The 26,150-nt window shown below is 38.3% G+C and overlaps 2 protein-coding genes across 21 annotated transcripts in view; both read left to right on the top strand.

The window, feature by feature from the left end:
* The window catches only part of MICAL3 (microtubule associated monooxygenase, calponin and LIM domain containing 3), a 184,329-nt gene that overhangs the window by 74,951 nt on the left and 83,228 nt on the right, over window positions 1-26,150 (top strand). For 17 of the 20 annotated variants that reach the window (XM_069807743.1, XM_069807745.1, XM_069807755.1 and 14 more), the window contains 16 exons: window positions 9-384; window positions 6,428-6,635; window positions 8,148-8,264; window positions 8,971-9,072; window positions 9,648-9,803; window positions 10,372-10,472; window positions 11,134-11,391; window positions 11,981-12,096; window positions 13,343-13,469; window positions 13,998-14,091; window positions 15,328-15,475; window positions 16,765-16,961; window positions 18,442-18,554; window positions 19,063-19,125; window positions 19,885-20,058; window positions 21,175-21,267. In XM_069807743.1, the coding sequence (XP_069663844.1) occupies window positions 121-384; window positions 6,428-6,635; window positions 8,148-8,264; window positions 8,971-9,072; window positions 9,648-9,803; window positions 10,372-10,472; window positions 11,134-11,391; window positions 11,981-12,096; window positions 13,343-13,469; window positions 13,998-14,091; window positions 15,328-15,475; window positions 16,765-16,961; window positions 18,442-18,554; window positions 19,063-19,125; window positions 19,885-20,058; window positions 21,175-21,267 (2,331 nt within the window). In that variant the 5' untranslated portion in view covers window positions 9-120. The remainder of the gene's footprint in view (window positions 1-8; window positions 385-6,427; window positions 6,636-8,147; window positions 8,265-8,970; window positions 9,073-9,647; window positions 9,804-10,371; window positions 10,473-11,133; window positions 11,392-11,980; window positions 12,097-13,342; window positions 13,470-13,997; window positions 14,092-15,327; window positions 15,476-16,764; window positions 16,962-18,441; window positions 18,555-19,062; window positions 19,126-19,884; window positions 20,059-21,174; window positions 21,268-26,150) is intronic. The other 3 variants (XM_069807759.1, XM_069807761.1, XM_069807762.1) reach the window with 1 other exon arrangement.
* LOC104325370 (aldo-keto reductase family 1 member B1-like) overlaps window positions 1-26,150 on the top strand; it is a 236,250-nt gene that overhangs the window by 171,825 nt on the left and 38,275 nt on the right. The window lies entirely within an intron of this gene.

Here is a 26,150-nt window from a genome sequence, read left to right as displayed (position 1 = left end):
TTTTATAGGTTAATAATGCTTGTAAGCCACAGGTGAAAGTGGCTCACCAGAGCAACATCAGGAAATCTGGCAGACTGGAAGAGAACAGCTGCCCTCCAGGGCAGCTGCAAAGTGTGAAGCATGGAGGAAAGTAAGAATGAGAAGGTGAACCAGGCTCATGTTCTCTTCGACAGATTTGTCCAGGCTTCAACCTGCAAGGGGACTCTCAAGGCTTTCCAAGAGCTCTGTGACTATCTGGAACTAAAGCCCAAGGACTATCGTTCTTTCTATCACAAACTCAAGTCCAAGCTCAATTACTGGAAAGCCAAAGCCTTGTGGGCCAAATTGGATAAAAGAGGCAGCCATAAGGACTATAAGAAAGGGAAAGCATGCGCCAACACGAAGGTAAGAGATTTATTCACAGTGGTCAAGACAGCTATTACCCAGTTTGTCTCTGGAATGCACAACAAAAATGTCTGGGTGTAGAAAGATGTTTTCCTGGTGTCAGTATAAGCCCAGGGAAGATTCAGGAATGTTCTCACGCGTGCTATTAATCATATAGTCGCAATCAAAAATTGCGTTTGTTTCCACCAAATTTGACTGCCCACCTGAATAGGGGGAGCTAAATGGAAATCCTTGGGAATGACCAGAATATTTGTAATTTATTCAGGAGAAGCAGCCTGCAAGTTTCTATGTTTTATGTTTTTGTGGCATCAATACTATATATGGCTTAGAAAATCTTAATTGGTAAACCTTTAATCTTGGTACACTTTTCTTTTTTTACATTTTTTTACTTGACAATAACAGGGACGTGAAATTTGCTGTTGGGGTTGAGATACAAAATATGTATGTCTGGAAATTTTCAATTTTAATTTGAAAATTCTCATGACTTTCTCAAGAAAAGTGAGATTTCCTACCAATTTGGCAAAATATTCTATTTATCATTATTTAGACAGTAATCATTTGTATTCCAGGTTCAGAGAAGAAAAAAAAATGCTGTGGAAATCTAAACCAATTCCTTTTAAAAGGTTGGTATGTGTGGTATTTACTGCAGGAATTCCTGCTTTTACACACACACACCAAATTTTTTTTACCTGATTTATTGTGAGCTGGTATTTCTGTGCTGCACCCTTGTTGGACTGTACAGTATGAGCTTATTTATTTGTTTTGTTGTTACTGAAAACAGTTCTTTATGTCATTCATCGAAACGTGAATGGAATAGGTTATTTTTGCAAATAATCATACACTCTTCCTTTTTTAAAAAAGGAGGATAGTGCAGAATATGATAAAATTAGAACAGGATTCTGTCCTCCTTCATTGAAGACAATAGATGCTGTTTCTTCTTTTGAATATTCACCTTTTGGGGAGAAGGAAATATCTTAATAGGAGGAATTAATGACTAATTCCTCAATAGAGAACTGACGGGGAAATATATCCTGTTTAGGATATGTCAGTCATTTCAGATCTGTGAGCTGAAGTTTAATTCCCAACTAGATACTAGAAAGTTATGTTAGTTTTTTGATGGTTTATTCTGTTTCACTTTCCAGTGGGCGTTTTCATATGGAGGGTGGCATTTGTAATTAATTACTGCAATTACACTTGGAAGAATTACTAATGGACCAAGGTGCACTTGTCCTAGGTCTTGTAAAGATAATGCTTTCCTCAAAAAGTTTACAATTGGTACATCAGATGTTAGATAACAGGTGCATATAGATTAACTTGGAAAACAATAAAACGATTGGGCACTGTTGGTCATCACAGTGGACAGTAACTTCAACATCCCAAAAGTCCAACCACTGTTAAGGTTTACATTTTTCAGGCAGCATAAGAAAGGAAGGACTTACAGGAAGACAAATATAGTGATTTTTGTCTATATTTAGGAATAAACCTTCCAAGCACTATGGACATCATGAAGAAAAATTCAAAACTGTTTTTCTGAAAACTCGGCTGCAGTTTGCATTCAATGGATTCGGGAATTGCTCTTATTTTGAATGAAACATGATGGGTAGAACTGAAATAGGGTGTTAAAAGGCTGTGAAATGAAGACAGGTGGCTTATGTTTTAATGAGAAAGACTGAGGAAGCTGTGGAAGGATGTAGAGGTTTTTTAACTTATTTGAAGTAATAGACTAAAAGAGTGATTTTTGCATCTGGGCTCTGAATATATCTTGGTGTGTAAGACTATTTGTTAACACTGAAGAAAAGGATGCTTTGTTAATAGAGGTGCAACATGCTCCATTTTATCATGTTGGGCTTCAACTGACAACTAGGTAGCCATGAGAAGATGTCGGAAAGGTAGAGATTTTAGCTTGGACAAAAAGTAGTCCACTCTGAGTTGGAAAAGTTCTGTGAATCTAAGCACTGACAAGCTGATTGAACCAGTACCCGTGAATGAGGTGATGTAAAGGCAAATTGTAGAGGAGGAAGGTAAAGAGGCGATGGGCAAAGTCCTGTGGGAAGTTGGCGGTGAGAGGAGTGGGAGAAATGAGGGAAGTCCTTCGGATAGCACCCTGAAAGAATAGCTGAAGGCATAGAGGAGTACCGAGTCTTAAAAGAAATCAGAAGAGGATGTGCTTTGAAGAAATATATGTAGCCAACTGTCTATAAAACATCTCTTCAAGTGCAGTTGAAAAGTGGGTAAAAGGGGTAAAGCATACTGGGAGTAATGTTTGACTAAAGAGTTTGCTAGAGATTTTGTACAGTCCAAAAACTTAGCCTATTTTGTGCACCAAAACCAAGCTAGAGAGAGTGTGGGATGGGAATTGGAGAAACAGGATCAAGAGAGTGATTGTAGAAGTGGCATGCGGTGATCTTGGAGATGAGATGGTGGCGAGATAAACAGAGAGACTCACGGGGTCATGCGTGACTCCCTCAATGAGAGAGAAACCTCAGAACTTGCTGGTGTTGGTGTGAAGGACCACAGGAGTTGGAAGGGGGAATGACTGCAGTGGACATGTCAGCGGTCACACTGAATTGGTCTCTACTAGAGAAATGGGAGGGCTTTTTCCATAGCTGCTCTCCTGTGTGGTGGGTGACAAGAAGAGAGTAAAGGAAAAGAAGAGGGGAGGCAAGTTTCTAAGAAGCTGTTGGTGAGATGCTGTATAGAAACACAAGTAAAAAGGGTGGATGGTGAATAAATTAAAGGTGGCACCCCCTTCTGCCCCAACCCCAAAAGATATAGGACTGTGGATCTGGGATTCATACCATTTTGAATAGTGAAATTAGTAGCTGAGAGAAAGTGAAATATAGTTTGTTCTCCCCCCCTGTTGTTAGTATGTCTTAAAAGAATATATACCTGTGATGATAAATGATTTTTGTATGCCTTTACGTATAAACTTTGTTGAAACTTTTAATATAAAGAAATGATAAATATGTGTATTCTTTTTATATTTTTCATATATGTTTCTGTTAATTACTTGTTTTCTCTCCTAATAGCATCTGCCATTAAATGTTTGTAAGTAATTCCTAAGAGTTAATCATAACTATTCAAAGTAGAGGCCTTTTGAGAACTGAATCATATCTGATTTAATGTTTCCTATCTCACTTAGTTTTATATTCCTAATGCTTAAAGTAATTTGCAAACCACTGATTAAAAAATACAGAAACTTAAGTGGGCATGTGGAGATGATAGAATTTCAAATAAAGTTTAGGGTTTTACCCATGTTATCAGAACATAAGTCAGTCATTTCTTTAGGAAGCTCAGCTTCTATACACTTGAACATATAGCAGTTTTGAAGTTCTCATCCTCTGTAGCATAGCTCTTACTTGCCCATTTAAAATTTGGGCAGGGATGAAGTGCCGTGACTGGAGTTGGGCAGTTAGTGCATCACATGGCCAGCATCCAGGTTAACCAGAATTCAGATAATCAGCATTCATGAAAGCAAGACTTGGACATGATGGGTTGTTCAAATGTGAATAGTTAAGTGGTGCTTTCTCTTCATTGGTTATACAGAGGATACAGGATTTCAGTTTGCACGTAATGCTCCATTACCATGATGTTGTTACTGAAAATTTAATATAATCTGTCTGAAAGATCTTGAGCAAGAAGTGTTTCTGAGGAGTGAGACAGCTTTAGTGCATGGAGTTGCAGCAGTTGCTTGGAGTCATTGAGGGGAAAGGGAACAAGTAACAACAGTAGCTGCCTTTACTTGGCTGTACTTAGCATCTCATGTAGTTGCTGCCTGTGACAGTACCAGAAGGTAGGTTTCTACAAGAGATCCAAAACTGGAAGAAGTATTAGTGGTGGAAAAAGGAGCAGAATCTTCTCTTCTGTTTTTAATTGTGCTTAAAACTTGCTGTGTTTTATAACAACATAATCTAATATTTTTGTGATGGTAAAAAAAATAGCAACTTTGACTATGAATTACTTCACTGAGTATCATATATTTTACATCCAGAACATCTAGAGTCTTAAACATAACCTAGATGTTGTTAGCCACATCCTTGTTTGGGGGTAAGGGGGAATGTTGTAGAGAAAAAAAAATGTTTTTACATTCTGTGACAAAATTACAGGCAATTAATTTATACTTTGATTACGTAGGCCTGAGTTTGAATAGTCTGATTTTAGTACAGTTAATTTTCTGTTGTGTACTCCATCATAACTATTTTATATGGGGAAAGTTAGCAAAGAATAAAAGTCACCCAACTCGGCGTGGTCTTGTTGTTTATTGAATTCAGTCTCTCTGAAGACTGTAGTTGTCAGACGAGCAAAATTATTACCTGGATAAATATGATATGCTCAGCTAATTTTCTTAAAAGTTTAAAAAAAGAAAGATTAAGTGGTATTTGAGAGTTATACTTACTTACAAAGAAAACAATATTAAATTGGAAGAATATATTAGATCCTAATTGATTATCCCTTTTAACAAATGACAAGTTGAATACCTGTTCAATATACAAGTCTGTTTAGGAATTTAATAGCTCAGTGGTTGGGCTTGCCTTTTCTCCCGTATGCCTTCAGGTTCCCGAAGCTACTAAAGAAGCAGTGTTGTTATTCTTCCCTTCCCTTTCCTTTAGACTTGGACCTCTGCCCTCAGATTTATGTGACTTCTTATCTTATACAGTAGTTTTAATTTGTACGTCAGTTGTTATGTTGTCACTGTTGTAACTTGTGCTGTTTTATTCATCATTCAGGCTTTACCTTTGCAGTTTCACATTATTTGCAGAAATTATGCCCCAGTGAATAACTGGTGAAAATGTGGTGACCTGTAAAAATTGGTATATGGAGATGACCAACGAAGAAAGAGCTTTGCTTTGGGATCGGCTGTTTATCAGAAGGTTGGGTTCAGGTTAAGGTGTAGCACACTTAAGAATTTCTTGAAGAGCTTTATTATCCAGCCATAAGGGTATGTAAAGATCTGGAAAATACTCAGATGGCAGCAGCGGCCACCTCTGTAGCACGGTCTTTATTCTGTGGGTCTGGTTTGTACTTAATAGAAATCAAAGTATAAAAATAACATGACAAAATGGATTGTGTACTATATTCCTGTGAATGCACATATCCATGCCAGCTTTCTTTGTGGACCTCAGTTTCTGTGGGTAAGAAGTGTCAACTGACTAGCTTGGCCTTTTAATCTTAAAAGAAATGATCTTGCTGTATCATTTTTTCTCAGAAAGTACTTCCAACACTAGGTACACAAGTATTTTACATTCTCGGGTTGTTTATTAGCCTCTGATAGTGTTTGTGAGTAGAGTGGAAAAAGATATGAGAAGATCAAAGACCTTTGATATGACAAAGGTTAGGTTGGAGAAAACATTTTGATAAAAGTTGTCTAGTCACACAAAGTTTGTATTTACATTATGTTTACTTTCCCGAAGTTTCCTTTGCTGCAATAGCAGAAGAACCAGCATAGATTAGAGTGCTCTGACTTGACTACTGTCTGTCCTACTCTAAATAATGATGTTTATGAAAACGTTAGCATCTCATGTATTTATCTGCTGTAGCTATTGCTATGCTACTCACTGATGATGAGGAATTTTTAGAGTTACTGAAGATTTTCTCAAGAAAGGCCACCTCAGGCTTTGGAAGATGAGAGGAAATCTTGTAATCACTTTTTTTTTTTTTTTTTTTTTTTTTTTAAGCAAAAATTCAATGGGTGGAATAGGAGAGGGAGAAGCCTTCAGAAATATTGCTGTTCTCCATGTGCTTACATAGCTTGGAGAGTACACCTTGGTAGCTTTTCTTAAAACAAGGATTGCAAACAGGCACTTTACTTGCTTGCTTCTCAAACTTCACTGCTCTGTGATATGCTTTATTTTCAGGTTGCGGTTACTGCTTTAATATATCAGTGGCAGAATGTGTCAGGTAACACTAGAAAGACTGATCTGAAATTTTAATTTACGTTGCAAAGACACTTACTCCTAAGAGCTGTGGGATGCTTGGAAGCTGTGGTAAAAATATCTGTTTCCTCTGAGGACTGTAAAGTTACTCTGTGCTGGTTGTTTTGCAGTGTCTGATAATTGGGGCTGGACCCTGTGGCCTTCGTACAGCCATCGACCTGTCATTCCTGGGAGCCAAGGTGGTGGTCATAGAAAAGAGGGATGCCTTTTCCCGCAATAATGTGCTGCATTTGTGGCCATTCACCATACATGACTTGAGGGGTCTTGGCGCCAAAAAGTTTTACGGCAAATTCTGTGCAGGATCCATAGACCATATCAGTAAGTACAGCTGCTGCTAGACACATCAGCACTTGTTCTTCACAGGAGACTTTTCCCCTGTGAGGTGAGGGCATGGGGTAACTCATTAAAATTCAGCCTACACCAATCACTGCTCTCAAGTCCATTGGGTACAGTTCAGCATTACCTTTGCATCATGCATTTCGGGCTAGACCTAGATGTGAAAGAAATACATTGTGTCATGAGATTATCATACATGCAATGTATATCTATCTTTTATACCTTTCCAAGGCATATCTTTTTCTTACACTGAAAAAGTACTTTTAAGGTTCCAACTTTTTAAAATGGATAATTGTTGTGTTTTTGCTGTTATATTCCTGCAGCTGCCGCATTATTCTGTTTCTCTTGAGCATTGTAAGCAACTTATAAAAAAGAAAAATTACTGAATGCTTTTGAACATTCTTGTGAATGTTGATCTGGCAAAAGGAGGAACAATTTTGGCTTTGTTAATTTTTGGAAGAGTGATGTTGATATTTTCAAGAACACTGTCAGCCTGTGAATAAATTTTGATTAAATAGAGGTTTACATATTAAAATTGAGAATAATTTTGATGATTCTCAAATTCTGCAAAATCAGTCTCCTTTGAAAGGTGAATGGTTTGGTGGAGCAGGAGTTGTTATTTTCCAGTTTTTCTTTTTTTCAAAAATTTACTGGATATTGCACAGCCAGGTTTTGCCCACCAGTCTGTGTTCTCCACTGGGTATAAGTGGGAAGTGCAAAGTGGCACAAACATAGTAGGTAAGATTTGGCTTCTTTTCCAAAGCAAAAACTGCTTGCTTTTTTTTGGTGGGGGGGCAATGAATGCTAAAACTAGAAGATTTTTGGAACTTCAGTCTTGCAGATTGCTTTTTCCTTTCTGATTTCTTGTCATTTTTATTATTCCGGTACTTTATGCATGTTGTCTTCTTTTGTATCTCAGCACAGCTGAAATTCAGTGTTAGGTGAAGCATTTTTTCATTTCGGTATCTGAAATATGACAGCAAGGTGTCTTCCTTCAAATTAATAGAGTTTACACACTGTCATTTTCATACGCACTACCTACGTTAACTGAAGAGAAAAGAGGTGGTGAGGAACTTACTATGCTCTCACTAACTCAAAGGTGTTAGGATGAAGGTGCAGTTCAGTATTACAGCTAGGCTGATCGAATGGCTAGTTGCCATCTGTGACAAAAGTGCAGTGCTGCTTGTGCTCTCTTCCCTCCCTCTCCTGCAGTGCATGTTCTCGTTGTTTCCCTTGTTGCTGAGCTGTTGTTGATTAAAAAAATTACTTTTTATCCTTTGAAAAGGGCTGGGTTTTCTCAGCTGTATAGAAGTTTCTTGGCATGCTGTGATATTACATGCCAGTGTTGCCTGGATGAAGTGCTGAGAACACAGCGGGAAAAAGACAGTAGCAGCTGGCCTTTAAATCAGTTTATCAGTAATGTCAAACAGAGATGCATAGGCACTTGTACTCTTTTCTTTTGTTTTTATTTCTTTATCATCTGCTTTTTTGCAGGCATCCGTCAGCTCCAGCTTATCCTTTTGAAGGTTGCCTTGATCTTGGGAATAGAGATCCATGTCAATGTGGAATTTCAGGGGCTTGTTTATCCTCCGGAGGATCAGGAGAATGAAAGCAAGTAGTATTGAAACGGGTAGTAGAGAGAGGGGAACTTATGGTAGAAACACAGACTCCTATTCCTTAACCCTGCTTATGACTCTAAGTCCTTTCCTCATGCTCCATTAATAAGAGTAATTATTAATACACTTTTGCTTGAATTTTTAGTAGGATTTATTTTTTCTAGTGACGAAACCAAATTGGTTACTATATGAAACGAAATCACCTGAATGAAGTAATACACAGAAATAGACCGAGACACAGTAGATCGTAATTGCTCCTGAAATATTTAAGCCTGTTGCACTTAGAAGATACCTTTTTAAAACAACTCATTTCCTTGCATTCACTGAGGATATATATATCAGTGAATGATCCTTGGTATGCTTTTCGTATCTTTGTGAAACCTGTTCTCTGATTGCTATGGGAGATGGTAGCTTACTTGTTTTTTGGCATCCTATTAATTGAATAGATAGTGGAGAAGCTATAAAGGTTGTAGTGATCCTTAAAGGTAACAGGGGGCTTTTACCAGAGCTGTCTTTGCCTCTCATTCATGCAGAGAGTGGCTGTGCAAGTCAGCAATAGCCCTGTCAACAATATAGCTGTCCTGCAGTGTACCTTTACTGACCGTGTGAGGAAGGGATTATAGATAGTAAGAAGTGGGTTTATGTATTTGTTCTATTATGAACATTGTTTATATTGTCATTAACATGGAGTTTATCAACAGGAATAGGTTGGCGTGCATTGGTCCACCCCAAAACCCATCCAGTGTCTGAGTATGAGTTTGAAGTAATCATTGGAGGGGATGGCAGGAGGAACACCTTAGAAGGTAATGGTGTGTCCTTAATTTGCTTTCAAACAGAACTTCTTCTTAAATTAGTTAGAACAAAAATTGCCTTTAACATCCCAGTGAAAATCTGGAAAGATGTTTGACTAGTGAAAGGGAGATTAAAAGTCCATGTAAAAATCCATTTGTATTAAAGACATGTGGGTTGTCTTTTTCCTCTTCCTATCTACTAGCAAAGGAATTAAGTGTTTACCTAAGTGTTTACCTGGATAATTTTTCCTACATTTTTTCTTTAGTCGAGTAGTGTTGTAGCTCTTACTTTTGGGAGTAGAAGTTGAAGTGTTGAATATTATTCTGTGTAGTATAGAATTCTATCTTAATATTTTTGATGCAAGTTGCAATTTTTGGAAAGGAGGTAGGAAAGAGGGGAGCTTTTTCCCTAAACAAGAACTTTTATTCTTTTGATGAAGCAATTGTTGCTTTCTCTGTGGAGGCATTTGTAATTCATCAGATCCATTCTCCCTTTTTATTTTGTGAGGGCACCTGTCTGTGGCATGCTGAGCCTTCTCTTAAGGTGTGCTCTATTTTTCAGTGTTACTACTTTCTCCTTCCTGTAGGGTTTCGCCGAAAAGAGTTCCGTGGTAAACTAGCAATTGCTATCACAGCAAACTTCATCAATCGCAACACCACAGCTGAAGCCAAAGTAGAAGAGATCAGCGGTGTGGCCTTCATATTCAACCAGAAGTTCTTCCAGGATCTACGAGAAGCCACAGGTTTGCCAGCAATTGCCAGATTCCCAGTGAAAACTGTTTGTCTCTATTATTACAATTTGGTAACGCGGGTATCATGTTTAATCAAAAAATGAACATCTTGTGCAAAGAAGTTAGTCCTTGCTGTCTCTGAAATCTGCCTTCCCCATTTTTACAGCTGTTCTATACAGGTGTACAAAGCAGATGTGTATCATTCAGATGTATGTCATTTTTGTTCAGAAGTGGAGAACTTATTTCCCTGATGGTTTTCAGGAAATCTGAGCCCTAAATAGGAAAAGTCTGAATCCTGAGTTCAGCTTCTTGCACTCCATATCTGAATGCAAACCTTAGAGTAATGATAAATATATTTTTTAAAAGAGGTAGCTATACGCAGGTGAGATGTGTTGTTTGTGGTTTTGTTGAAGATTCAGATTTTGAAGTCATCAAAAGTGTAGGAGAAAGCTGCTTGGCATTCTCTGTCTAAGGCTTTCTAACCACGTAGTTTCAATTTACTTTCTTCTGATAGAGCTCTTGTGTTGCATGTAACATGTAACTTGTTCCTTCGCTACCACGTCTTTTGTTCTGTCACAAGGTATTGACTTGGAGAACATTGTCTACTACAAAGATGATACACACTACTTTGTCATGACTGCCAAAAAACAGAGCTTGCTGGAAAAAGGAGTGATACGGCATGTGGGTATTAATTTTTCCTATATTCTCCATAAGATTTTGGGGAAAACTTGCTTTCAGTGTGCTGAAAGAAGGGAAATACACTCTTCTTCTACCATGTAATGTTTTTTATACAGGTGTATTTTAGAGCAGTTAATGCCCTTCTGAAGTATTTTGAACCATCAGAAGAGTATTACAAGACTTACCCTCTCCTCTCCACATTTGTATCCCTTTGTAGATTTGGGGGTTTCATTCGTGTTGAGATAAAATATGCTTAAAGAACATTTTATAGCTTAGTTGAGCTTCCCTCATTTTATGGGAATGAAAAAGCAGGGAAATTTACCTATATCTTATTCTGGCAGAAGCTGATTAAAAGTCGTTTGGCCACAAATGAATAAATAAGGATTGGGGTCTTGTGCCTTTTGTCTGAAGTGTGTGAAGAGAAATGCTCAGAAGTTTCTTAGCCCTTTCACAGTCAGAAACACTAGCAGGACTGATTACTGTTTGCAGTAAGATTTACAAATTTTCTCTTGGAAGCATAAACACAGATAGGAATGAAAGAAATTAGAGGGCAAACCTGTATCAGTGGATTTGTCAGAATTTTAATGCCAACTATTGTATATACCAGTCTTAAAATAAACTTGTGGATTTGGCTATTTCACTTTTACTTTTCTGGTTTTGATAGGATTATGCTGACACAGAGTTATTACTCTCACGGGAGAATGTAGACCAGGAGGCTCTGCTAAACTATGCCAGAGAAGCAGCTGACTTCTCCACTAATCAGCAGCTGCCATCACTGGACTTTGCCATCAATCACTATGGTCAGCCAGATGTGGCCATGTTTGACTTCACGTGCATGTATGCATCCGAGAATGCAGCCCTGGTGCGAGAGCAGAATGGCCACCAGTTACTTGTGGCGCTGGTTGGGGACAGTCTCTTAGAGGTTTGTGTGTTAAACTTACTATGTGTAAATGGTGACTTGAAGCATAAGCACAAGCCGTTGCAGCCATCACTGAAATGTGCGCTGCCTATAAGAGAGTTACTATAAGGAAAGCTGCTGTTTATTATATAATGAAGTGGGAGGTTTGAAGGAAGGGTAGGAGTGCTGGGAAAACAGAGTATTTGGGATGGTAGTGATCTTGCTTAAGAAAATGTGTGCAGAGATTTTTCTGAAGTTGCGTCTGTTCCATCTGCTTCGTATTGAGACAATTAGACTCTCTACAGAACCTACTGTAGGCCTGATAATAATTAGCATTTTGTAGTTGGTTAAAAAGTACAACCTTGAAGAGAAGCTGTTAAGGCACTCCAGGCTATGAATTGTTGTTGGAAATAGAGGAATATTGGCTTTGGGGGAGCTCATGGGCAATTCACCATACATCTGGCTTCCTCTAGCCTAGCAAGAGTAGAGCTTTAAGCTAATTACTGAGCTATAATTTCCAGCAGATTACTATCTGAGTATATTCTTAATATTTAAAATTTCCCCTAACTGATGCTTTTCCTTTCTTTGCTTTTTTTGTAAACTATAATATTAGCCATTTTGGCCAATGGGAACTGGAATAGCCAGGGGATTTTTGGCTGCAATGGACTCTGCTTGGATGGTACGAAGTTGGTCACTCGGAGCTAGTCCTTTGGAAGTTCTTGCAGAGAGGTAATGGAGAAAATGAATACATTTTAAGTTCTAATCTATCCTCTGATGTCTCATCATTCATTCCAGTTTCTTTTAGTACAAATATATTGACAGAATGGGAGATACAGATTCTCCCTTGTGGGAATGCTTGTGGATATAATTCAGTTGAAAAAATTTCCTTAAAGAGCTGATAAACTGAAGTATATTTATAGAGGAATAAGAAATGTTGCGGGTGTTCTTGGTCCTAGTTTTAAATGATTAGATGAAAAATCTTTTTTGGTGCTTATTGGCATTGCATGGAGAAAGTGAGCCTGACTTACTGTCACCAGCCTTGCAATAGCAAACCGGATGAAGATGTAGGTGCCTTTAATACACCAGAGACAAAAATTCTTGCCATCCCCTATTATCTTGTAAATGTCTCTTATGATTTCCTTCTAAGGAAGCTATGACCTGCTTTTATTTCATGTTCTCCTAAATTGGTCACTTTGTTTCATATAAGCCAAACAACATCTTGTGTTTCTTTGGAGTATTGAGTTCTTGATGTTTTTATCATCTTTGGCTGAGTGTTGTTTTGGTGACTCAAGGTGATCTCTTAGAGATCAGAACTAGGGTAATTAAAAGATGGAGTAAGTAGAAGCAACAGCTAGTAGAACCTATTTTAAGCTTAAGCAACTGCAGCTTCTGATCATCAGGAACTATAGTATGATTTTAAAAATTGTATAAACAGCACAATGGGTATTTAAAACTCCATTTGTTTGAGTTTAAAAAATGGTGGGGATAATAATGCTGCAGTTGGAGCCAGACTTCCATCACCTTTCCATTAGACATTTGCAGACAGCAGTAAGATCTTCCCTGAGCCGCCTTCTCTGCACACTGAACGTACCCCATTCCCTTGGCCTCTCCTCACAGGGCAAGTGGCCCAGTCCCCTATTCCTGAGTTGCTCCAGTGTCTCAATGTCTTGGTTGTACTGGGCAACCCTTTCAGTTATGCTTAATGTATTGTTTTCTTCCCTCCTTTTGATTTCTGGAGTTGTATTAAATTGCAGATTTTAATATACTTATACTGAATCTTAGCTAGTCAATGTCTGAAGTGGTCAAATTTCTGATTTTAGAATTTACTTCACAGTATTAGTAGCAATGCATCTCTTTAAAAACCAAAACGGAACCAAAAAAAGCCCCACAAAAGACCAAAACCACCATAAAACCTAAACCAAACAAAGCAACCAAAACAAAACCCAAAACTTTTTTTTAATTTTATTTTCCCAAGGGAAAGCATTTACAGGCTACTGCCTCAGACCACCCCTGAGAATGTGAGTAAAAACTTCAGCCATTACAGCATTGATCCTGCCACCCGGTATCCCAATATCAATGTCAACTTCTTGCGGCCACAGCAGGTAACTGGACAAATGGTGCTTCTGAATGCTTGTAATCTGCACTGTCTTTCCTTAGGTGAAGCTATGCTAATGTTTTGGGAACAGATAGTGACCTGATGTGGCAGTATAACGTGGAAGCAGTGAAAAGCAGATACGTCAGTCAAGAGTAGACCTCTGTACTTTAACAAATTCCTTTTTAGGAATTTTTGATTTTGATAGTTTTAACCATGCTGTAATGATACATGAAATCTATACATTTGTGTTTGTGTGTGTGCGCATGCTTGCACATTTTCTTTGTAATAATCTAGCATAGCAGTCTGTCATTGTGATTTGGTATCCACTGAGCAGCAGCAGTCAGCTAGACTGTTCAGCACTGATGAGCTGATCCTTGTTGTTCTGGGGTTCTTGGGCTAGAGATTTCTGCTACCTAGGTATACTTGTCTTCCTTCTTGCGCCTTGGGATGGGTCCTTCTTGTCCTCTGGCTCTTTCTCTATGGATCTTCGGTGCATGGCATATTGGTAATTTTGAATTTTGTTGTGTCATTTTAGGTACGCCACTTGTATAATACAGGAGACTTGAAAGATATTCACCTAGAAATAGAGAACTTTGTGAACTCCAGGACACCAAAGCTGACTCGGAATGGTAGGCCTGGCTACTGTTCTATTCCTTTAGGTATTCTGAAGCTGGATCAGTGCAGGAGCCGTAGAGCAGCAGGACTGTAAAGTATTATTTAATGAGTCTCTTTTGGTTTAGAAAATGTATCCAGCAATTGTTTCATCCGTAGCCTGATTTTTCCAATTTTTCAAGTTTCCATTAACATGAAAATATGTTTTTGTTTGCCCGATTTCCCTTGCTTTATAATGCTGTTAAATTTCTAAGCATATTTGCTTATACAAGCATTTCTTTTCACCTCCTTTATCCTATAACGATGTCCTTAGAGTGCAGAAACCTAGCCTGAATTCACTCTAACGGTAAACTCAAAATTCTTACAAACATAACAGAAAGTATTTCTTATGCTCACTCTAACGGTAAACTCAAAATTCTTACAAACATAACAGAAAGTATTTCTTATGCAGTCTTTCATGTTCATGCTTTCCTTTACTTAATCTCATCTCCAAATGAAACCTCACTTGGTTTGCATTATTCTTAAAGATAGATGATTTGTGATAAGCATTTCAGTATCTGTTTACTTGATACCCTGCATACCCTGTACCCTGAGGGTATGTTGAACTTTTGCTTTTGCACACCTTCCCTTTGGATGCCCAGATAGTGTTTGGGAACTCTCAGAATGAGGCTTTGCTGCTAAGCCTCCCTTTCACTGCTGAATAGCTCTGTAGTCTTTTGATTTGTTCTTTGCCCTGCAACCATGTCCCTTTAGGCTGTAATCTCATCAGATCTTGCAGTAAGGCAAGGTCAAAACAGGTCAGTGCTTTTAAAGGAAAGCTTTCAAGAGGAAAGAAAAGTTGCAGCAGTATGTTTGTAGTTCTTCCATCAGAAATAGTATATCTGGGCTTGAGAGCGCATTGTGCTACTGTATATCCTTGTGATCATATTTAACAAGCCTTTGCAACTGTTTTATAATTCCTGGGGCTCTTATACAAGGGCTAGGGTGTAAAGCCTGGCCAGTTATAGTTCAGATAATTACTTTTTAGCAAATTAAAAATCCTTTCTTGAATCTAAAATAGATATGAAGGTCTTTTTTAAAAAAATAAGAATTCTGTCCTGTATTGGCCATTGTAGAAGGAGCTTATTGTTTAAATGAAGGTTTTGTTTGTTGATTCGTGTTTTTTATGTTGTATTTTGAATTCCTGAAAGAGAAGTTGTGCATTTCTACTTGAAAACCTGATTTTTAATTTATTTTTTTTTTTTTTTAAACAGAGTCTGTAGCTCGCTCTAGTAAATTGCTCAGTTGGTGCCAGAGACAGACTGATGGATATGCTGGTGTTAATGTGACAGATCTCACGATGTCCTGGAAAAGTGGCCTAGCTTTGTGTGCCATTATCCACAGATACCGTCCAGACTTAATGTGAGTAACTGGCTGTTTTGAATAACTGGGACGGGCAGAACATTAGTGATATTTGGAACAAACAGTATGGAGACTGAGGCAATGCATTTGTGACTTATGGTGAAATGGATTGAAATGAATTCAATTAAACTTGATAGAGGCTAACGTACAGTGATTCACCAGCAGAGTGGAAGGTCATAATAGCTTGATGAATATGAAGATAAATGTGTTGTCATTTTCCCTTCTGGACAATTTGACAGAATTAAACTTCAAATTGGTACTGACTGGAAAGCATTATTGACTGACAGCTCTTTTCTCTGTGAAGTTAGTCAGGAAGAGTTCAGAGCTTCAGTAAAATTTCTTGTGAACAAGTCTCTATACAGCCCTATATAAATCTCCTGTTTAACAGTAACTCTTTTAAAAGACTTCTAGGCTGCTCTTTCTAGAAGTAGTGACCCACAGTCTAAATAGACACGTTGCTACTGTTTGTACACTAACATGCTGATCAGATGAATGAGGGAAGCGTCCTCTTACATGATATACTGGGTAAAACAGTGCCCAGATTCTAGAATGGGAAAACACTGGCTGGAAGAAGTAACAGTAGCAAAGACTCTGGTACTTAAACTGAAATCTGAAATGTCTTCAACTTCCCAAAGGGACATTAGAAAAAGTAAATGCTAGAGCTGTATTTAAAGACATAATCCAATGTAAAGCATGCTGAAAAATTACGTGGTTATTCCCTTCTATGTACACTGAATTACTTCTCTGTTGGTGTACTCAAGTTAACCTGAGGTACTCTGTTTAATAGCATTATAGCTTGTGGAGACTTCAAATAGCTTTTAAAATGGTTTATATAACCCTCTACAAGCTATAGCTTTTTATATAATTTTTATAGAGTTCTACAAGTTTTGGAAAGTGCCAGAAGAACTAAAATATGGATCAGTCAAGAAAAAAAGAGGACAGAAGTGAAGACTTAATTTAGTTCCAAGCATACAAAAGATTTTACGTAGGAGAAAACAGTACAGTCTTCCAGCAAATAAGGAAGTGAAGATGTATTTCAGAGGATAATAAAATTTTTAAGAAGAAAAATCTGGGTTTGGAAGAGGGGCAAAAAAAATGAAAAAAGAATACGTTTGAGCCAAAGTTCACCGTAATTGAGTAGCATCAACTCTGCAGTATGAAAAGGTTGCTGGCAAATAAATCTGAGAGATTTTGGAGAAAAAAAAAAAAAAGGGAGGTGGATCGCTGAACTCTTTCAGAAGACTGGTTTCTACCTGATTCAGTGCATGCCCTCTTTCTGCCCTTTGCAGAGACTTTGATTCTTTGGATGAGCACAATGTGGAGAAGAATAACCAGCTGGCCTTTGACATCGCTGAAAAAGAGTTTGGAATATCCCCCATTATGACTGGAAAGGAAATGGCATCTGTTGGAGAGCCAGATAAACTGTCGATGGTGATGTACCTCACACAGTTCTATGAGATGTTCAAAGACACCATCCCCTCTAGCGGTAAGGAGTTTGGGGCACGTCTGTCAGATTTAAAGAGGTTCAGGGTGAATGTCTGTGCTTCAGTTATCTTGATGCTTCTTCTGCATGAGCTCATACTAGTCACTCACTAACTTTAAATTACAGAAAGTTGACTTCTTATTGGTGCTGATAAAGACCATGTTAGCAGTATCAGGAGCAAAAAAAAATAGTTAATACAAAATAATGTCCTCAAAAATTCTACTCTCACTTCAGCACTGTTGTGCTTTAACCCCAGCTGGAAACTAAGCACCATGCAGCTGCTCACTCACTTCCCCCCCCACCCAGTGGGATGGGGGAAAGAATGAAAAAAAAGTAAAACTCATGGGTTGAGATAAAGACAGTTTAATAGGACAGAAAGGAAGAAGAGGAAGAAGATGATGATAATAATAATAATAGATTTGGAATATACAAAACAAACAATGCACAATGTAATTGCTCACCACTCGCCGACCGATGCCCAGTTAGTTCCCGAGCAGCAATCCGCCCCCCTCAGCCAACTCCCCCCAGTTTATATACTGGCCATGATGTCACATGGTGTGGAATATCCCTTTGTCCAGTTTGGGTCAGCTGTCCTGGCTGTGTCCCCTTCCATCTTCTTGTGCCCCTCCAGCCTTCGTGCTGGCTGGGCATGAGAAGCTGAAAAATCCTTGACTTAGTCTAAACACTACTTAGCAACAACTAAAAACATCAGAGTGTTATCAATATTCTTCTCATACTGAACCCAAAACATAGCACTATACCAGCTACTAGGAAGAAAGTTAACTCTATCTAGCCGAAGCCAGAACAAGCACTACTAGATAAGTTTTCTGCTTTCTTGCTATTATTACAGGTTCATCTGTCTTAGCTAATGTGAGATACCTTGCTATTAGTTGTTTAGTGGGTAATTTCAAAACACTGGCCAAGTTTTATGCCTATTTACCATCCGTGAATGGTGAGAATATCTTCAGGCCAATGAGGAATGAAAGATCTTTGATTAGAAGTGAAAGATGTAATTGCCTAATGCAAATAAATATGGCCTACCTTTAAATATTAATAATATTGTTACACCTTTTTTTTGTTACTGATGATCTTAATTAAAGTCTATCATTCTGGTGGGGGAAAAAAAAGTGGGTTTAATAGCCTTTTAAATATAGTTTGTATCAGGTATTATTTCCAAAACTCTGAACTCTTCTTAAGAATACTGATGATCATGATTTTTTAAATATGAAAGTAGAGTAAACAAACACAGTATTTATTCTGGGTGCTTATAAACCCTGAAATGAGAATTGATTTTGACAAAATGAAAAAGCAGAGTAGCTGAGAAAGGCAGTAATTCTGGATATTACAATAATTTTTTACAGAGAATTTAAGAAAAAGGGTGTTATGTTAAAGAAATCAGTGAGTCCTTCAGTTATGTGTTTAATAATAGCACCACAGAAAAAACTTCTTGGCATTCCCTTGTCCTACCTGTTTTTGCTAATAGATAGTCTGGACCTGAATGCAGAAGAAAAAGCAGCCCTAATTGCCAGCACCAAATCGCCTATCTCTTTTCTCAGTAAACTGGGACAAAGCATCTCTCGGAAGCGCACTCCAAAGGTAACAATACCACATTCTTGATGATACTTGTGTCTCTTAGGCTGCTGTCCAAGTAGGTGGTACTAAAAATGCATGTGTAAGTGTCTATCTGCAATGTGTTTACAAGAGATCATGTGTTCATCAGCTCTTGGTATGGGACAATACATGACATTTATAACTGCAGAATTGCATCCAAAATATGTACTCCCAAGTAGTGGTATATTTCAGTCTTAAAATCCTAGCCTTGTGGTAGTATTTGGGGATATATTTTGTATTGGAACATAACTGGTTACTCAGTTCCCAATTAGTTGAAAATGTTGAAGAATGTCTAATTTGAAGGTAGGAATCCCCTAAAGAGGATCAGGAAGAAACCCTTTTCTTAAACAAATGGAGAATGAGCCCAGAGAATTAATCAGTTGTGTTGTAAAGCTTATTTAAGTGCACTGACAACATTTATCTCAGGACAGAGAGGTATGAGAATCCTTATCTTTGGTTTGTTTTTTTTTTTCCCTCCTCCTTCCATTTTCAGGACAAAAAAGAAAAGGAACTGGATGGTGCAGGAAAGAGGAGAAAAACCAGCCAATCTGAGGATGTAAGTATTACAGTGAGGAAGGTGTCAGGGAGGAAAACATATGGTTCCTTGGGTTCCTTGTTCCCACTTCAGTCCTTTTATTTTCTATATCCAGAAAAGGTTTATATAAGATTTTTTAGATAAAAAAAAATTAATTAATTCTTCTTCTGAAGAATTAATTTATTCTTCTTCAGAGGTTATGCTTTGTTGTGTCTGTAGTGCAAATATTTTACTGATGCTTATGAAAGAATAGTACACAACAAATGGAATGTTGCAGTTCCCCCATGTTCTGTTTTTAATTTATTGCAATTCACTTTGGTTTGATGAGGACACCAAGGATAAAACTTTCATTTAGTAAAGTCATACGGTATAGCCAGAAGTTTCATTCGTATTTAAACTTTAGCCTTGGTTAATACAAAAAGCATACAGTTCTAGTATGCCCCATAAAGGCAGTACTTCAGTTGAAATGTTTATAGCCAAATAGGTACAAGTGAGTTAAAATTTAGTGCTTTGAGTTGTCAATGAAGGTTTGAAGATAGGCCTTTACTTTATGTCAAGGGATTCATGGGAGTGTTTCAACTGTGGTCTCTTTGGTACCTAAGTGTATCAAGTAAGGTTGAAAAGATAAGTAACATGCCAAAGGAAATTAAAATGTGAGCTTTCAAGTGCAGACTAATAGATTTGTTTTCTACGGTGTTAGAAACCTATCACAGCAAAGGGGTAGAGAGGAAAAGGTGATCTGGTTGTATCTTGTTAAATTTCGATATCACTGATTGTTAGGAGGACATCCCACGAAGCTACAAAGAAGAAAGGCCCACACTGGTGAGTGCCCTGACAGAAAGGAGAATTGATGCTGCCATTGGGAATCAGAACAAAGTCAAATCTATGGCAACCCAGCTACTGGCCAAGTTTGAGGAGAATGCACCAGTGCAGGCCTCAAGCTTACGAAGACAGGTAGGACATGGATAATAAACCCCTTTATTTTGGAATTGTGAGGGAAAATCATGAATGATAACATGCATTCCTTGAGACTGGATGTTAGTGGTGCTTTTCTACTTCAAAGGCTCTCCTAGGGAAGAGGGAAGCTTAATCAAAAGAGAAAAAATTAAAATTTAGGAGTATAGGGTGGAGAAGAACTTCCCAATTAAAGTCTATTTCTCTGTTATTGCCCCTATTATATTATGTAATCTCTTTCACAAACATCTTACCAGCAATTAGGTTTCTTTTATAACTACTATTGCTGTTTAAAAGCTTTCCAGGAACATTTCACTTCTAATGTTTAAGAATGATCATTTAATTTCTGATTTGAACTTTTTCATGCCAGGTTACACCTGTTTGTTCTTGTGAAGTGAACTGTGATTAAGTTTTGTATGTGTATGTATGTAAGTGCAGCAGATAAATGCCTGGGAGTTTCTTTGCAATTAGGATATTTGTGTCATTCCAAGTGAAGCTTCCCGATGACTGCTGGTTATTCAGCATGGTATCTGAACTACTGCAACTCCAGGGTGGTTGTCTTTGAAGTTAGACTGAGTCACTTCAACCTACTGCTAGCAATGCGGTGTCAGCAGTATAAGGTTCAGTATGGTTTAAATGCCTGAGTTCTTGCTCTGCTGCATAGTCTGTCTTCATAGCTTGTGTCAAGCTCTGTGCCATGCCCACATTGTGAGTGGGACCTGACTTAGCTACTTTAAAGCTAGGTCAAGTATGTCTATACTACACTGCACATCAGTGTTAGTAGTATAATGTAATCTCAGAATGGTGACCTTTATCCCACTCTTTACCAATCAAATGTTTCCTCAACCACTACACATTGGCTGGAATAACCAGGCTGATTTGAAGAAACAATGAAAATAAAGGGTGGGTCCAAAAATATGTGTAGTTTCCCATTTTTGGATGTTTTTTCCCTTTTTATATTTTACTTGCTAAATGAATTCTCCCCTACCCCTTTTTTTTTTTTTCCTAAATGTTTGACTGTCTTATTCTGTATCCCATTCCTTTGGCTTTCTTTGAGTTTCCTTTACTATTTTATCTTTCCTCCTGGGTCCCATTTTTCCTACAACCTGCATGCAGCAACCCGTCCTGCCTTATCAAGAACGTGTTCACAACCAGCCATCCAGCAGACGAGAGCAGGGCCGTCTTGCTCCCATACCCCAGTGGAAGCAGGTAAAGAAACTGATTATGAATATGATGCATTGCCCACACCCAACACCAGCTATCACTGTCCTGTCCTTTTCCAGCACCTTGTGTGAGTCCGTTATTTTAAATAATTTAACATTCGGTTAATAAAATCAACATCTACCTTCGGTAATGCTGCATGGCTTAATGTTTCAAAAGGTTTTAGTAAAATTTTCCCTGCCATCTTATGCTGGTTTCAACTTCCCAGGGTTTCAGTGGATGTTTTAGCAGAAACCTTGCCTACAGAATTTCTAGATTTTTCTGTTAGAAAAAAATTGAAAATGTTAAGCAATTATCACAACCAATGAGGTAAAAGGTGTCATGCCATCTGTGATATTAAAGCTCTTCCTTGGTATAAACAGTAAAATCGGTTATCAGTTTTGCTGTTCACATGTGAAATCTTATATGTTCTGCAGTTACAGGAGATTTTAGTGTGGTTTCCCTTTCTTTATGACAAATGTAGCTTTCCTTGCCAGCTTCTCACATTCATTGCATTGCAGATTCCTGTATTACTGTGAATTAAGTAAATTTTGGGTTTTCTGCCACAGAGGGGTTCAGAATAGGGATCAACAGCAGGAAAATTGACAGGTATCAAATTTTATTTTCTCTCGTGTGTTTTGGTCCATTGTCATTGCTGGTGTTTTTCTTTCAGCCGTGCACTTTCAAAAGCTAAGGCATGTGACAGACGATCTTCTTAGGCAGATAGGGATACTTATCTCACTGTCTTCCTCTGCTTCCACTGTTTCCCTGTGCAAATGGCTTCCTCATGTTTCTGAGAGTGCTGAGAGATATTTTTCTGGCAGCCATAATTTGGAGAAACATCTGCTTCTTTCTGGTTGCAGTTTAATCAGCGCAATCTTTGGAGTCAAGAGGAAGAAGGTGACACTAGTTTGGAAATTCACAGTTCAGCATGATTATGGATTCATGTTCAAGGCATTCAGCACAATTAATGCTGCATGTCATGACTGGTGCCATGATCTAGAAGATTTCTCTCCAAGGAAGAAGACCCAAGACAGGGGAATTGTTGTCAGTAGGACTGTCAAGAGAGTCTTAAAAATGTCAGCACTATGTTTAGGTTTCCTGACTCAGTGTTTGTTCTTCTACCTTCTGTCTCATCAAAATCTTCTTTATAGGCTAATGGGCACTTTCAGATGGATACACATCATCCATGATTAAGGCAAATTTCATTTTTTAAGAATACTTCCCAGGTAAAACAGAGAACCCAAAGAACTGATGCAGAGGAACATAATACGGCTGTACAATATTAAGTTAATTGATGAGCACTACTCATGTTACCCCACAAAAAAAAGGAAAACTGGATTGCACTGGTTGTTTTTCTCAGTTCAGAAGGATGAAAATTTGTGTTTCAGCACATGGAAAAGATCACATCCTTGCAGCCTTGAGATTTCTATTTGAACCCGCTATTGAAACTTTATGAAGGCTTTATAATTAAGCCTTTATAGTGAAACACAAAAGTTCTTATTGTCATCCTTTTGTAATTGATCAAAAAAAAAAGGACAAACTTTGGTTTCCTGCTTTTGTGATGAGGATTTTCTCCTCACCAGAGAACAATCTGTTGTTCTTGTGTTTGTTGTTCTCTTTATCCGCACTACATGATTTAAAAAAATGAAAGGGAGAAAAAAATCCTTCTGCTCTCCCTCACATTGATAGCATGTCCATATAGGCAGCAATGTAGGGCAGATCTTTGAAAATCTTTTTGTAACAGTTGTACTTACACAGGACTGAAATTATTTTATTCAGCACTGACATTGATTATCTTGTGTGTATGATTTCCCTCTCAAGATTGCACCTGGAAATGATCTTTCCTTTATAGGCTTTACTGTGTCAACAGAAGATGATTGGTTCTTGGGTCCAGGTTTCATGCTGGGTTTGCAGTGCTTTTCATCTGACAATTGGAGAAGAATAAAACTGGGTCTCAAGGATGCAAAATCTGCAGGATACAGTAGGATCAAAGAAACGATTGATACGGTCCCTATTTCAAAGGTTCCTTATTACTTGCCTGGGGAAATGAAGAACATCAGTTGTTTTCATTCAAAAGCCATGGGCATACATAGAACCATTTATTCTCGACTGATCAGAGATCAGCTGAGGCAAGGAGCCATCCACTTAGCCAAGCAGCCAGCTTTGCCAGGCTTGGACAGAAATCCATCCTGCAGGAAGTTGTTGCTGAAGCAGTGCTTTAGCTGGCTGCTGAGATTCCCAATTCTGGTTGCTTAGGCACACAGAATCTGATAGCTGTGAGATTGTACGGTACTGCATAGGCTTTCTGCAGTGACATTGGGCACACTAGCTACAAAGTTATTTCTTGGGCCACAGGTTACCAACAGTGGAGTTGGTGCTGGGTACCTGAACATGTTATTGGAGATGCTGTAAAAGATGAGTATTGCTTCTGACAAGCTCTTTGGGGAGGATGTATGTTTACTAGAAAGAGCTGTTCATGAAGCTATGGGAAAGGGTTCTCTTGTTTGGCACAGGTGTCAGAGTTTATGAGCAGAAACTTTTGTCAGTGACTGTGTATAAGATATATCATGTAGCAAATACCTTCTACTGAAGAGTCCTTTGAAAAGGAGCAAAGCAGTTCCTAAGGGAACAAAGTGGTGACATGTTATCGAGGTAAACCACAGGTTGCCTAATGTTCTTGCCAGTAGGCAGAATGAAGTTGAGATCCTCAGGGGTCTTTGGGAGAAAGGCAGTTTCGCATCTTGCAATTGATAGGTTTGGTCCTTCCTGCGTCTTGGAAACAGTGTGGAAGAGGAAGGAGAGTGTACTGCAAAAGCATAAGAGTGATTGCAGGGGAGAAACCACGCATTTGCAAAGGATATGGTCTGGATTGGACTCCCATATTTGATGGAAAATTTACATCTGCCTTGGGCTGTTGCCTGCTCGTGTCTGTCAGATGGACTTCCTTAGCTGTACTTGCTTATCAGTTTAAGTCTAGAATCTTGCTTTGCCCTGGAGTTAAGAGTTACGAGGCCAGCAGTTTCAATGAGCTTGTAAGGCAGAAAGTCTCTGTGTCTGTTGTACAGGTTGGGGTAGGGGTGGCTTGCTAAGGTGGAATTCCTAGAAAGAGTGAAATCTTGTCAGAATCTGTTCTGAAGCAGTTTTTGCTTTCATCACAAGATCTTTAATGCTATCTCTCTTAGAAAGGGAAAACTTCAAAAGATCAAGCAGGTTAAAAACCTCACCGATCTGCTGCTCACAGCATTCTGTTTGGCCTGCATTTTCCTCATGAATTGGATTACAAAGCTTGCTTTATTGAGCTACACTTGGAGAATGTTGATCTGTGTTGTCAAAATGGGGTTCATGCTATTATGAGCACCTCAGCAGCAGCTGGTAATGCATGAAGATACTCTTAAGTGTATGTGCACAGTGGAAATATGTGTAATTTTTTATGTGATGGTAATATCTCCTAAAAAAGCTGGATTGTGTTTCATGGTGTGGTGGTTAATCTCCTCAAATGAGTGCCCACTTGTATAAAAACATCTTCGATGGTGTGTTCTATGGCTTTTTAAGCCATTTTGGCTGCTTTTGGGAAAGAGCATCTCATCAGGGACCATGAAGCCATTGGAAAGCCATATGGTCTGTCCAGAAGAGAATCTGACTGTTTGGGTATGGTATGAATGTTGTCCTGACTTTCCAGACTAAGCGTATGTCCTTCAGCAGTTTTCTGCTATAGTTTCATAGGTCTCTTAACAACAAGGTACGTGTGTAATATGTAAGCTTAAATCACTGATGTGTACAAAGATGCTTGTAAGATGGAGACCACATGTCTTTTGGTGCACATCTTATCTGCCTCTGGAGGCCTGATGTTTGTTCTTTTGAGATGGTTCCCTGAACTGTGGTAAAGGTACAGCAGTACAAACTCTTTTCAATAATTCTCTTGGAACTGTGGTTTTTGAGGACATGCAATGACTGAGATGACCACAGTCAGCAGAAGCTGAAATCTCAGCAGAAGCTGAAATCTCAACAGAAGAGAACTTACACCACCAATGATTTCTGCAAATATTGTTTTTCCTACTTAATTTCTTATTTAAATCTGTTGATATATCTTTCCTCTTTCCTATAGCCATCTTTGTCTTTGCATGCTCAGAAATGTATCTTACTGGAGGACTGAACATACACTTCATATGCCTATACAATGTTATATTCTGAGATCTGCCATGGAAAAATACACAAGTTTGTGAAAATTTTGAAATTTGAAATGCAAATTCAGCCATGGTCACACAAAAATCCGTGAACAGCCGTAGTGGTTGAAAATGTTATCACCCTTTCAGCTAGAAATGAGTGACTTCATAGCTGAGCCTTTTGAAACATCACATAAATGTTTCTCATCCACTTCAGTATGATGTCCTGTGCTTTAGTTTAAGCTGATTGTAGCATCTGTTTGAAATGAAAGAGTTGATTTTATTTTTTTTATTTTTTCTTCTGAAAGGGAAGAGAACACCCCAACAGATGTTAGCACCAGCTCAGCTGTAAGGGTGGTAATGAACATCTGTAATATCTATAAACAGCATCCTGTTTCTTTGGAGGCTACCTAACAGTGGCTTTGGATACACAGCATTTTTTTTTTTCCACCGTGCAACAATTTCCAGATATGCTCTGGTGAGAATTCAAAAGGAAAAATCAGGCAGAAGATACATTAACAATGAATAAGTGGTGGAGAAAAGACTGTACGTAGTAAGGAGGTACAGAACTAGAAAGGCATGTTTTCTGGCATATTAAAATGAGGACATTTATGTGCATTGTGTACTATTCAGACTATTAGATATGGCTACATTTTGGCTATAAAACAGCTGTATTTCTGTTCTAGTAGGATGTAGTACAGTTTAACTTGCCTGAGATGGTTTAAT

The sequence above is a fragment of the Haliaeetus albicilla genome, chromosome 19 (assembly GCF_947461875.1).
Source record: "Haliaeetus albicilla chromosome 19, bHalAlb1.1, whole genome shotgun sequence".
Taxonomy (NCBI): domain Eukaryota; kingdom Metazoa; phylum Chordata; class Aves; order Accipitriformes; family Accipitridae; genus Haliaeetus; species Haliaeetus albicilla.
Note: the sequence above shows the minus strand (reverse complement) of the source record. Positions and strands in the feature narration are given on the sequence as shown.